Here is a 13978-nt window from a genome sequence, read left to right on the forward strand (position 1 = left end):
GAAAAATTTTACCATTCGTATATCATGGTGGCAAGATGGTTTTGATAACTTTACGACATCCAACATGGAAGAACTGTCTGCAGATTACTATTATTTCCTGCTGTTCCTTGTTATCGTGCCGGTGTACTTATTCTTTCAATTATGGGCTTGGCTGGGTTGGGAATTATTCAAAAACAATTAATGCCGTGTAACGATTGTGGTGGTGAAAATTTTTGTTCAAATGTTTGTGTTATGACATAGTCAACACATGCGCCAATAAAAACTCGTCATACGGTGTAAATACATGTGTTTGTGTGTACTGTTTCGGTATGTTTGTTGTGACTTTACTTACGCACGGAGGGAAAGTTCAATTTAAGAAACAAGTATGCGTTTTTCTGTTTTAGGTCTTTTAATGCAAGTACAATTTTAAATATAGATATGGAAGATAAAACTGAAAATTATCGTGGTGAGTTTGTGTTTGTATTTTATTGGCATGTTCCAGAGAGTAGGGGAGAGTAGGGATACTTGATCCCCTTTTTAGTTTTTTGATTCTAGTTCAAGCCTTAAAAGAAATATCTGATTATCTAGGACTGTATTTCATTCTAACAATCTTGGCACAAGGATTAACACCCCTTCGGATTTTAAATATCTTTTATCTACTATTATAGAATCTTTTTTAAGATTTTTTGTGTCAGGGATCAAGTCCCTCGTTAGGGAGACTTGTTCCCTCTTACTGGGAGAGTTGATTCCAAAAGGATCATGTCTCCCTTCTGAACTTTTTAAAATTCTTTCTGCTATTTATTTATGTTTCTTTGAGTTATTTTATGGAAGAAATGAAGTCAATAAGTTTCATAACATATTTTTAATGTATTAATTAAATTACTGTAAAATAATGGTCACTTAGAAATATTTAACCAATAAGAAATTGGGAAACTTTGTAATAAAAATACAGTCCACGTCTTGTGTAGGGCACTTGCAGATCATTTTTAACACTGTCTGTTGGGACAAGTCCATTGCTTCAAAGTTACCTGTTGGAAATAAAGGAAGGTACACTCTTTCTTCCTTAAAATGTTCCACAAATATCTCAGTGACTGATAGGTCATCTTCATTAAAGTTATTTAAGAAAGTTACCTACTATGAAACAACAAATCAACCAATATAAACATTGGGAAATTTTATTTTGAAATTGTAGTGTCCATGTCTGATGGAAGGCAGTGGTAGGACTTTTTTCACTCTTTCTCTTGGCACAAGCACCTCGTCTCTAATTGTTGGAAAGTAGAAGTGTGCCTTTTTCTTCCTAAGAAAGTTCACCAAAATCTCAGAGGATGATGGGTCAACTTCAGTTACATTTCCTACAAAATATGTTTTTCCTTTCTTGCCATCAAACTCAACAAATACAAAGTCATCTATTTTGGGATCGCACACTGCAAAGAAGTCTTCCTCTTACACTTCAGAATCTTCACTTGTTGACAGTAGACTAATGTCATCCAAGCTGTCACCACTGGCCTCCCAAACTCCATCATCTTCTGAACTGTCACCTTTTGGCTGCTCTTCTTTTTTCTTCTTTTTAGATATACTCATTTCCAAATTCCCTCCTCGTTTTTTTAAGTCTTTCTTAATTTTGGATGCCTTTTTTGCATGTCTGCTTCCAGCTCGACTTTCTCAGGTGTATCAGTTAAAATGCGACATCGACCCCGCTTGCGGCCTTTTGTTGGATGTTCAACTCTAGGAGGAGCCTTGGGGAGTGGTCGAACTTCCAGTGGAGAGACAGCTGTTAATGCATAACTGATGGTTGGTGATTGTTGGAGCTGAAAAGATGGCCCAGGCTGAGAACTAGTTGACAGCGCTGGAGGCAATTCTGAAAGCATGGCAGGCCTATGCATGGTTTCTTCCAGAGGGTTTGGCCTATCTGTCACCAAACTAGTGCAAAACTCATCCTCTAAAAACATCAGAGTTAAAAGGAGAAATTCCAGATACTCTGAAGCCACTTAGGATGTTCGCCGGTGAAAAGCCCTGGGATAAGATTGTCCAATAAGACCTGCAATGTCATATATTGTTATGTTTTTTCCTGGATGATTGGTCATCCAGTCAGCGGCAGCTTGGTTGTAGTAGGTTTTCAGTGGTCCGAAAACACTTCAATCAAGTGGGGGCAGTGTTAAGAGGATCAGACCATTGGCTCTGGCAAAGTCTACAACTTCAATATTTACATGGCTATCATGGTTATCTAGGATAAGTAAGTGCTTGTTGTCCAGGCTGCAATTGGAATGCTTTTGAAAGTGTTCCAGATACTTCAAAAAGTTTTCCTTTGTCATCCACCCAGATGTGTGGGTTGCTCCTGCAGAGCCTGGTAGTGCGCCTTGAAGCATACGGTCTTGCCAGTTTACTCGTGGTAAAATAATAAAGGGAGGGATATGATTACCACATGCATTAACAGCAGAACCAACTGTTACGAGCTGCCCCTTCTCTCCCGATGTCACTTTTGCTACCTGTTTAGCACCTTTCTCTCCAATAATTTTTGAAGGCTTGTGGACATTCGTCACACCCGTTTCATCGAAATTCCAAATTTTTTCAGGTGTAAACCCATACTTTTCAATTGTTTCTCTCAATTTCTCAAAAAAGGTGCTGACTGTATGTTTGTTGAATGCTGTGCTAGGCGCTAGGCTGGTCGGTTCAGGACTTCGAAGAGACAGGCTGCTGTTCCTCTCCATGAAACTTCTTGCCCAATCCTGGCCAGCACTTTTGTTTACTTCCCAAGAGAAAGGAATCTTCTTGGTCTTCGCCTTAGCAAGCTCTCGCAACTTCGTCAGTGGTAGCCCATAGTTCAGACGAGATGCTTGTAAAAGATAGCCGGCCAGTTGCTCTTCTTCTTCATTAGTGAAAACTTGTGCCTTTTTGAACCCAGGCAAGCATTTTTCTCCCCTTCTAATTCACCTCTTTGAATGTCATCACATTGATGTTGAATTTCTTGGCAGTGCCTTTCAAGGATGCCCCATCTTTCACAGCCACAACAGCAGCGGCGACAGTGTTAGAGTCAGGCAGAGCTCGCTTCTTTGCACCAGGTTTTCGTCTATACTTGTTCGGCATATGAAATAGTACAAAATAACCTGCCTATCATAATGTGGTACACCTAAATATAAAATTTCTATGTAATTGCTGTGATTGTTAAACTTTACTAATGAATGTATCATATTTTTTTTTAGGATAATGCACAAGTAATTTCCGCATTATTGTTTTGTTAGGAAACTCTATAGGGAGACTTAATTTAATAAGGGCAACTTGATCCTGGGATCATGTCTCCCTCGAAAATGTGGGATCAACTCTCCCTATGGTACACTGACTTTTTAAAATGAATGTATAATTAAACATAACCTCAAAAAGACACTTATTTTACTTTGAAATGTTTGTTTAAGACAACCTGAAACCACTATGAATTGAAAAACCAATGTAAATGTTTTAGAGAGTTAACAAGAAAGAAAATAATACTAACTATAAAAAATGTTTCATATGATGAAAAACCAAATATCGTCACAGAATGAAGGTAAATTGTCACAGCTCAATGGAATCTAGTTTGTTTACCTGCTGATTCTATTACACTATCAATGCCGCTAACTAAACACACACAAAACATTATGAGCAGGAAATTCAAGAGGGGGATCAAGTATCCCTACTCTCCCCTATAGCTCTCCAATTTGTGGCATTTTGTAAACACGCAATTTAAGGTTTTATTTTTATCCCATCACGGTCTTGTTTTTACTAAAGTGATGGTTACTAACCATTTATTGAGAAGAGAGTGTTTTTTTTTTTTTTTTTTTTTTTTTTTTTTTTACTTTGGAGTCACACTATTGTGTTTGCCTGACTTAAAGTATACTTGTTTCACAAGTATCCTTTCCTATACTCTACATAATATTCACACGCTGCTCTTATCATTGTTGCATCCTTTCCTGTTTCCTGTTGATTACGACTGTATAACACGCTGCTCTCGGTCACTAGCCTCAGTCATGCCGTTGTGTTTGTACCATGCACTCCCTCATTCCATTGTGTGTGTGTTGTAAGTGCCACAAAGGGAGCGGCCAGTGCCCTTACCATGAAGACACAGATCTACGTACTTGGATCAACACCCCTTCACCAACTCCAGGTACTATGCTGCTTCATGCAATCATTCGGCTTGGAACAGTCAAGTTCCCAACACTGCCAAATACTTAACACCAAGACGTTAAAGCCGTAATACATTTAAATGGCAAACAGCTGCTCCAAACATACCTAAGGAATCAACCATGATCAAAATCCAAACCAAGAACTTTAAACATAAACATTTCTGCTCGGCCATCGGGAAAGAACCTGATACACAACATCCTTCAATGTCTAAAAACCCTACAGTCAAACTCGTCTGTACAGTCAAATTTTGAACGAGAATAAACCATTCCTGATGTTGAGAACCACCGTCAACCGGTCAACCAATCTAATTGGACATACATTATGATATTCAAGTTGCAACATGAAACACAAGCTTATCAACTAACACACCTCTTTCCCCAAAGTTATTCCTCCAATGAGCCCTCCTATTGAACCTTCGTCCTCCGAAGAAAATCATCCGACAATTTCCAGTTCTTCAAATCACTGCACCTCGCCACAGAAATTGTGTATACTTTTGAATCTAGCTTATGAGAAATCACCCAGTTTGCATATTTTGTTAAACAGATGTGTGCTTGTATTTTAGTGGAATTTGGGTTATGTTCAAATCCCAACAAAAAATATTAATCAAAAGGAAAGAATTTGAAAGCAATCAGCGGACAAAGCGATTTAATTTTAACTTTCCCCCCCTTCCCTTACTCTGCCTAGATGAAATGGGAAATCCTGCCCACACTCCTGGTTGTATTCCCTCACGACATTTGTTGGTTTTATTTTACAACAATATTTATGGTTTGGTTTGCTTTAGGGTATAATTAAAAAAAAAAACACAATAATTTTCTTTCAAAACTTGTCATTGAATATCTTTCAATCTATTGTTCCAGGAAAAAACTTACAGAAAGATTATGAATTTACGGAGCCAATGTCGGAAGACATGTTTGAAGATGACTTTCCAATGCTGGAAGAAGGAGCAAGTCAAAGCTCTTCAAAATCTAATGGTGATGATTTTTTTTTTTTGTAAACATCAGCTTGATTAGAAATCTCATCCTGTTTTAATTGCATTTTCTGTGATTACCTACTTTGAATTCAATTTTTTATGCTTAATTAACATTGTGACACTCAATTCTTTCATTATGCTATAAGGATCATTGCATTAAAGGCTAGGTCCATTCAGAATTCTATTCAGCAATAGTAAAGGTAAAAGAAGATGTCTTAAAATTGTGGTTTCACTTTATGAGCATCTGTTACATTTACATAGTGCATAGTCTAAAAATGTTCAATTCAAAATCAGTTCAAACGGGTTGTGGAAGAAGTAAAACACCCATTTATTTATTTTTATTTATTTTATTGCCTTATTTTCTTTGCATATGTCTGATTGACCAGTTAGAGAGAAATACTTTAAAAAATCTAATCCTTACTTCCTTACTAATATTATAAATGCGAAAGTAACTCGTCTGTCTGTCTGTCTGTCTGTCTGTCTGTCGCGCTTTCACGCCAAAACTACTGAACCGATTTAAATTAAATTTGGTCCACAGATAGTCTAGACAGAGCCTGAGAAAGGACATAGGCTACTTTTTAATGCGAAAAAAGGATTGTAAGAGGTTGAAAGGTTTTTAAAAGTTTTACCCTCAAGGGTGTAAAATAACAATAGGCAATAGGGGATGAAAGTTCGTATGGAAATATGTAATGTTTAGTCCTATGTGAAAGTTTTATACTTTTTCGACAAGAGACAAAATATTAGAGCTATTCTGATGTTGCATAACATTTACGGAGTTATTACCAAATGTGAAACTGAATTTAACGCGAGCAGGAAAAGTATAAGTCATGAAACATTGTACACAGGAAGTAAATACATTGTCCGTATGGGGAAAATGTTGGGACTTCGAAAATGTGACATTATTGGCTGGAACATTACAACAGGGTTCTACTGTATTTTCAGTGTTCACTGTCTCCAGTAAGACAGTTTTGGCTGTGTATGCATGAGTTACTTTGTGACATGTAAAATACTTTCTTGGGGAAAGATTTGGATGTGACGAGCGCTCAATACTTTCACCCGCAGATACAGAAGGCTGGGTGTCCACATTCAAGAAATTCTGGTAGGTTGTAACTGGTTAGGGAAAGTCAGACAATTTTCTTGAAATCCGTGAAGAGTCCTGGAAATTCCCCAGAAAGGGGGATATTATATTTAATGATGCAGTCTGCCATCACCCACACTGTCAAGGCAGTTTTCTTTTTCTTTCATTCATTCTTTTCTTCAAATTGGGTTTTAGTGAATAGTCATACATACTATAGAATGGCATATGCAAGGTTCAGTTTGAAATTGAATTGCGAGAAACTATGCTAGCTATTGATGTGGTAGAGGCTGAATTTTTTTCTTTCATAATATTGTAAATAGTTACTATTTAAAAAAAAAAAAAAAGTAAGTCAAGTCAATTTCAAAGTCAGAAAAATTTTATTACACATTTTGTAGACATCTTCGTAGAACACTTTGGCTCAACATACCACTATGTTTACGTACATTATTGCGTGGCCATTAAAATAAGCTCTGTGTAATGTTATAACGTTGTGCTCGGCTGCTAGAAGATAAGAATTTTGTGGGTGTTTGTTAGTGAAGTATGAAAGACAAGTTACTGTCTCTGACACGCAGTTATTGTAGTTTGTTGCCTTCACGGGTTGTTCTGTGGTCCCGCAGCGGTGTCCAAGGACGGAGATGGCGACCTGGCGGAGGAGGAACTGGGGTCGTGGCGGGGGCAGCGACTCTCGGACCTGCCCAACAGGCACTGCCCCGCGCTGCCGCCCGTGGCACCTTCGGCCAGCCACACCGTGCTGTTTGAGGTCAGACGGGGCTGTGACCAAGTGATTTTCATCTTTCACTATAAATTAACAAATATTATTTTCAGGACAGAAAGACTAACTGGAGGATCAGGAATATGTCATGTAATTAAGCTTATAATAGAATTTTTAATTGTATTATAATTTTTTTTTTAAGTTCATACCTCAACGATGTGATTCACCAGCCGCTGTTCGCGGTGACACGTTGTTCCGTTGTCGAATGAGCTGGTCGTCGGGTGTGTGTGCAGTTGCCGGTGCAGAGCGGGTGCCTGCCCCGGCCCCACCCGCCCCGGCTGAAAGACAAGTGGGACAGCAACCATGTGCGAATGCCCTGCTCGCCCATGAGCATGTACCCAGTCCAGAACGTGAGTGCGCCTCCCTTCCCCCCGTGCCGACCGGGTTTCTGGCTCTCGGCCCGGTCCGGATGTACACCGGGGTGTCTCCAAAGTCACTCAGGTCTCGAATCGTGGCCAAAATGTGGCAGAAACTAGTACCTAAGCGTAAATAATTTTCGAATGATGTTAAAAAAAAAATTGTGCTTATCTTGGTCTAAACTTTTGAAGAGTTCCGAAATCACCTTCGTCAATGTATCTTATGGCCACCATCTTCCTGATGTGATCGTCAGAACTTGATTAAAAAAAAAAAATGGATTTGTATACTGATTCCATTAAAATAAACCTCATTTCTGTAAGTTCCTCCAATTTTTTTTAATAGCCTTTCAAAACCGATGCAATTATCCTGTGGCTTAAGAGGGTTTGCTGTTACCGTGCTCTGACGTTGCGACACTTGCATGGCATTGCTCGGAAGTCTCTTCGAGAATCAACTGTATCGGGAATGGTAAATATTTGTATCGAGGTGCGGTTTCACAGATGCCTTTTTTTATCTAATTTTTTCATCATTACTATTTATAAAATGTTGGGTCACAAATTTTTGTTTATAATGTTGTATTTTCAAGCTGTAATAGGTTACGCAAGTAATCATAACTATGAACACTTTTGTGACTTTTTACCGCAACTAAATTATCTTTATGAAATATCAGTCGAGAAAATTTGAGACCAGACTTCAAATGCAAGAGCTTTATCGTGATGAATTTACAGGAAAAGCCCTCAAATAATTGTAATGTCGGAATAATACAATGACCAATATGACATTCGAGACAGAGCCATAGAGGTAAGCTGTATCGTTCGGGGTTGGTGTCCGGCAGGATGGGGCGGACGGCAAGGCGGAGTCGCTGCGGCCTCGCTGGGACATCATCGAGGAAGCACTACTCAAGCCTATTACGTCCAGCCACCAGCTGCAGGAGGCAATATTCTCCTACAACGCACGATACGACTTCTGGGACTTTTCCACCCTTCACTCTTTCTGCACAGAGGTTAGGCGCTGATGTACACTGAACGGTTTATTTTATGGATCTTTGACGTACAGCTGCTGTAAGACTACGTACTTTGCTGAAATAATTGTTTATTTTGATTGATGTTTATAAAATATAGAGTTGTGTTGTATATGTTATGCTTGAATAAAGTTGATTACCTAAAAAAAAAATCAAAAGTTAGCAATCTGCTTATTTTATTCTGCTTATTTTATAATATTTATTGAATGGTGTTATACATATGGCCCAATTCGTTCAAACATCACAAACTTTTTTTTTTTTACTTCGATATTGCATTTTATGAGATACATTTAATACAGTTTCGCTGAGAAAAATATTCGCACTTCGATTCGACTGTGTGAATATCTAGAAAATTTTCATTTGACGTAGCTCCGCTGCACTGCACCGTGTGTCTGGTCGCCTGTCCCCCAGTACCTGTCGAGCACGGAGTCGGCGCGCTTCTTCACAGTCCTGCTGCCCATGGTGGTGCAGCTGGCCCTGCGGCTGCCCGCGCTGGTGACGGGCGGCGTGCCGCTGCTGGCCCAGCACGCCGGCCGCGCAGTCAGCCTCTCCCAGCAGCAGGTGGCCTGCCTGCTGGCCAACGCCTTCCTCTGCACCTTCCCCCGCCGCAACTCCTCCCGGCGCTCCTCCGAGTACAGCAGCTACCCCGACATCAACTTCAGCCGGTGAGGCGCGACGCGGGCCGTCCGTTCGCACGTGCTTCTAGCGCAGTGTCGCCTCCGGGCCGGCGCGCGGTCCTTCTCGTCGTTTGTGCACGGGACAACCATATGAACGATGACCATAACATCACACGGCGGAGAAATTAAGATTAATGTCTAATGCAAGTCCCTTGAGTGCCGTCAAGAATCAGTTTCAGGTGTGTCATGCCGAGAACATGAGTTATTGCCATTTTCACTTTTACAAAAATACAGTTTAAAAACAAAATGCGGGAACAGAACAACGCACTCATCCATCCTCAGCATATTGTTAAATGCTTTTTGTAAGCATGCACCAAATTGCATGGTTTTACTGTTTGTGTGTTTTAATGTTTGAAATTCAAGGAAAGTTCAGATATTTCCGGACAAAAAAATACGTAGTACCAAAGTTCATGGATCGGACAATTTATTTTTATTTGTTTTACTGTGCATCTCTTATTGATTCAATTCTAAATTGTAAATGCTCTTTAATTTATTTTTGTTCTGAATTTGTTTTAGACCAATTTAATAAAAATTTGACTGTAAAAAATGCAGCCTATAAATATAACCCCTGTTTTGGTGAGGTAAGTATTACAAAACAGCATTTATAATAATTTGAACAATTACACTGAAATTCTTTGTTTCAAAAACGAAATTGGTCTGGAAAAAATAACTATGAAATCTTGTGTCTAGTATTTAGCGTGTACTGCTGCAATTGAACGCTACACATTTACATTCCGCAGGTTGTTCTGCTCCGCTCGCAAGAACTCCACGTGCTGCCTGGAGAAGCTTCAGTGCATCGTGCACTACTTCTGGCGGGTCTGCACCAAAAGTGAGTGGGACGCCTGTTGACGTGGTGGGCGTGGTAGGAACAGAATCACACGTGTCTCCGTGCTTGCACCGGCCGAGGGTGACCGCTCGGTCGCAAAAGTCAGTCGAGACCTTACGATGAACTAAAGTACGCCGAGTAAGCTATTTCAATTTCTTATCACCACAGTACATAATACATCAACTTACGCGACCCTGTCTTAAACGAATCCAGAGTCACAATTTTTAAATCTTCTCATCAATTTGTTCGCCTCTTCTTTTTAACGTCTCAATTCTCCACTCCGTCCACACTATTCCTAGCGTGCTACAAAGAAATTTTGCGCGAGGAGAAAAAAATAACCGATCCGTCAAACATTGGTTTAGGTTTTGCAATTCACATTCATATAAAAATGTCTCACGATTTGTGACGATAACGTTTAGTGTGCAAATGTTTATGTCCAATTCCTTCACCACTTGAGCATGTGTTTTTTTGGGATTCCTAGTTACAAATTAAATTAATTCAACTCTTATCATTAATAGAAAACACTTTCTTTTTGCCATTGAGGAATAGTTGGCAAACAGAATGGCAAGGAAAGGAAGGTTTTCTTCTTCTTCTTCTTCTTCTTCTTCTTCTTCAATACAAGGGTGCCAACAGACATGTGACTGTGAATGTTAACGTACCGTGTTTTATCGCATAATCATCGCACATTTTTTTTACTAAAATCAAGTTTGAAAAGTAGGGGTGCGACGTTTATGCGAGAGAAAAAAAATTTTGTTAGGTAAAGTTATTCATAAAAGCAAAACCCATTCATGGAAAAAAGTTTATTTAAAAAGTTAAGTATAAAAGAGTACGACAAACAATTAAAATTAGTGTCATGCAACAAAAACCTTTCTTCAACTTTAAATTGAAAAACAAAATCTATGACCCAAATATGAGCCTGAACGAACGCATAACTATCGTCATAGTACACACCACGAAAGAGTGCGGGCCATCAGGTGTAGTTAATTCGACACTCGTCAGATAGCGCGCGTTGCATGCAATCAGCGAGATATCGATATTCGACTATGTGTGCGCTCTCTATACGGGAAGCAACATAACCAAACATGAATGATGCCAACTAGCGCTGGCTACATTTTTATAAGCAGTACACCGCGGTGTCGCAGATGATCAGATAAAGGTTGCATATAATGTTTAAAAACGTCTTTAAGAGATATTTTACACATCAGACAACTTCGTATTTTCGTTAATTAAATAAGTAAGTGGTAACGTCCAAATAAATATTAGATTTCTACTTTAAGATACATTGTTTTATACGAAAAAATACTACAAAAAGAGCTCGAAATCTAATAGCGGGACCAAAAAAATCATGCGACAACTACGCGAGAGGTTTTTTTTTTATCCAAATTTTGACGCCCTAAAATATGGGTGTAATGATTATGCGATAGAAGACGGTACCTTTGATTTGGACAGCGTTAGCCAGCACCAACACGTTAGCACTAGTATTGTGGCCCACCGACATCCTACTTGAACAATGTATACCTGTAGTGTTACAGTTATTGTAAACAAAAACATGTGTAAATTATAAAGTAAACTATTATCTGTGTCAAACATCACAGATGGGACAAGTAGATTTTTAAAACTTTTTTTTTTGCATTTATTGAATTTAAGAAAGGAAACGTTATAAGCAGGAAATTCACGTTATGAACAGGAAATAAATACATTGTTCTTATGGGGGAGATGTTGGGACTTAGAAAATGCGACATCAGCAGGAACATTCTAACAGGGTTTTGCTGTGATTGCAGCTCGACCACGGTCGCGAGAGGGTCGCTGTACTCGGCCGGTGTGAGTGTGAGTGTGTGTGTGCTCCCGCAGTGCCGGAGGGCGTGGTCACCTTCTCCCGCCAGTACGTGTCGCAGGCGCGGCTGCCGGCGTGGGCCGGGTCCCGGAGCCTGCTCCCGCTGCTCCACGTGTCCAGCACGGGCACCATCGAGGACGAGGGGGGCGGCTGCCTGCAGGTCGACTTCGCCAACAAGTACGCCCACGCACTACTTCTTGGCTCTAACTCTGATGGTTCCACATACCTAGAGCTCGGAAAAATTCGCGGGTTCAATGAACTTCAGGATGGACTCCAATATCCTCTACACACTCGGGCAAATGCCAACTGTTCATTGGCTGCTGACTTGTGAGTCGTCTCGACTGGGTAACCTGTGATTCGACACTTCTATGGGTGAGGGTCTCTGATTGGCCCTCAGTCCTCCAGATTAACAGTGAACCAATGGCAGAAGCAGCACTAAGGTGTAATTATTTGAATTTTAGCATGACACGAAATGAACCCGCAAATTTTTCAGGTCTCTACACATACCGTATAATTGTATAAAACATTCCCACGATCTAACATTCCTTTAAGCTAGGTTGGTTTGAAAATTTGAAACGTCGAGTAAAAGGTCTTCAGTCCTACACGTTTCGAGACCACTGCCATACCAGACTAGTAGTGACAATATTATGGGGTGAATTGCGATAAAACAAAAATAGCACCGAAAATCATGCCCATGCACCATACAACACAGAAATTCAAGTTAGTATACCACAAAGCACCAAAATTAAATTTAAATATTTTAAATACAAAATTCAATATAAGCAATTTCTTTAGCATGACGTTTGCACCACAATTAAAAAAAAGATTAGGAAACATTAACTTTTTTTCATCTTGTAACTCTTATTAGTTACTCATTTTTACATTATGACTGAAGAACATTTTTCAAACACAGAAATACTTAACAGATTAATTTTATTTGTTCTGAAAAGTTATTACATCCATTATATTGAAAAATAGCATCATGTTCAGTCAAAATGACACATTGTTTTTGAGGAATGAGTTCCTTAGAACATTTAAGTATCATATTTGTTTAATAATATGCTATCTTTTTTAATAAACAAATTCCAGAAAAAATAAAAATAACACAGAAATCTCCAATTTTAAAAAAAAATTGGCCTGAAAATAAAACCATACAATCTTGTCTCTACAGTTCGGATATTTTGTTGGGTTATCATTTATTATTATAGCTTTAATGAGAATTCTAAAGAAAAATTAATATAAAACACAATGATATTTAAAACAAGTAATATCTAGGGACAGGAACTTTTCGGTGAGTAAAATTAGTGAAAAGCGGTGAGCAAAAATGCCAAAAGCGGGGAGAAAAAATGCCAAAAGCGGTGAGGAAAAAAAAGCGGCAAAATTTATCTACGCGTATCCTTTTTTAAGAAAAAGTTAAATGAACTCAGTAATGAATAGTCAAAATGTTTAGAACTAATATTTAGAAGTGAAAAACCCTTCAAACTTAAAAGTAGCTACTCTTCCAGAATGTCAAAACTTTTGGGTTTAGAGGGAAGGTTTGTCAATAAAATATATTCCTAACTCAGGTGGTATGCTAGGCCAAAAAGTTAGGTTTCTTTAGTTTTAGGTTTGGTTGGTTTAGGTGAGTCTTATTTTATATTTGGTAAGTTTAGCTTAGGTTAGTTTTAAAATGCCCATTTCCAACTAGCTTAAATTGGGTTTGGTTTTGAGAGCTTCTAAATTTAAGCCACTCCATTATTACAGATATTGATGTAGGCATATATACAAAACTTCAACATATTTCTTCATCCAGCTTAAAATACTGGGGTCCTGAAGTTTATGAAGTGGGATGTTCGCTTTGAGGAACACCTCAGTGGTCTCCATAGCAAAACGATGCGCTTCAGTTTTCCTTTTTTTTTTTTTGCGTGCTGCACACAAACACCACTAGTATGCTGCAGTGCTACAGTAGCGGGGGAAGAAATGCGTGACTTTTTGTGCTTTTCACTGCTTATGTGCTTAACAATTGAGGGGTTGTTACCACAATGCTGAAATACCACAACGCCAAACGTACAATAACGCCGAATGTCAAAATTGACCACAACACCGACAGCTAGAAAACTGCTGTGTACCATAACGCTGAAATAACAACTGAATGAATTTGTGTGTGTTTCTTAAATGTACCTGAACGCCGAAATACCATAATCAAACCTAGCGTAATATAACCTAACCATACTTAACCTAGCCTATCCTAACCTAACCTAGTCAAACCTAACCTAATCTAACCTTTGTGGAAGTCCTGGAATGACATTTTTCGGCTTTTATGTATTTCGGCG

The 13978-nt window shown here is 39.0% G+C and overlaps 1 protein-coding gene across 6 annotated transcripts in view; it reads left to right on the forward strand.

Annotated features, from left to right (window-relative positions):
• The window catches only part of LOC134539196 (poly(ADP-ribose) glycohydrolase), a 25088-nt gene continuing 11110 nt past the window's right edge, over window positions 1–13978 (forward strand). For 2 of the 6 annotated variants that reach the window (XM_063380970.1, XM_063380976.1), the window contains exons 1-8: window positions 3955–4114; window positions 4992–5105; window positions 6800–6942; window positions 7188–7304; window positions 8144–8311; window positions 8741–8994; window positions 9747–9835; window positions 11684–11843. In XM_063380970.1, the coding sequence (XP_063237040.1) occupies window positions 3997–4114; window positions 4992–5105; window positions 6800–6942; window positions 7188–7304; window positions 8144–8311; window positions 8741–8994; window positions 9747–9835; window positions 11684–11843 (1163 nt within the window). In that variant the 5' untranslated portion in view covers window positions 3955–3996. Of the gene's footprint in view, window positions 292–383; window positions 446–3953; window positions 4115–4991; window positions 5106–6799; window positions 6943–7187; window positions 7305–8143; window positions 8312–8740; window positions 8995–9746; window positions 9836–11683; window positions 11844–13978 lie in introns of those variants that run through there. The other 4 variants (XM_063380971.1, XM_063380972.1, XM_063380975.1 and 1 more) reach the window with 4 other exon arrangements.

This window comes from Bacillus rossius, chromosome 15 (assembly GCF_032445375.1).
Source record: "Bacillus rossius redtenbacheri isolate Brsri chromosome 15, Brsri_v3, whole genome shotgun sequence".
NCBI lineage: Eukaryota > Metazoa > Arthropoda > Insecta > Phasmatodea > Bacillidae > Bacillus > Bacillus rossius.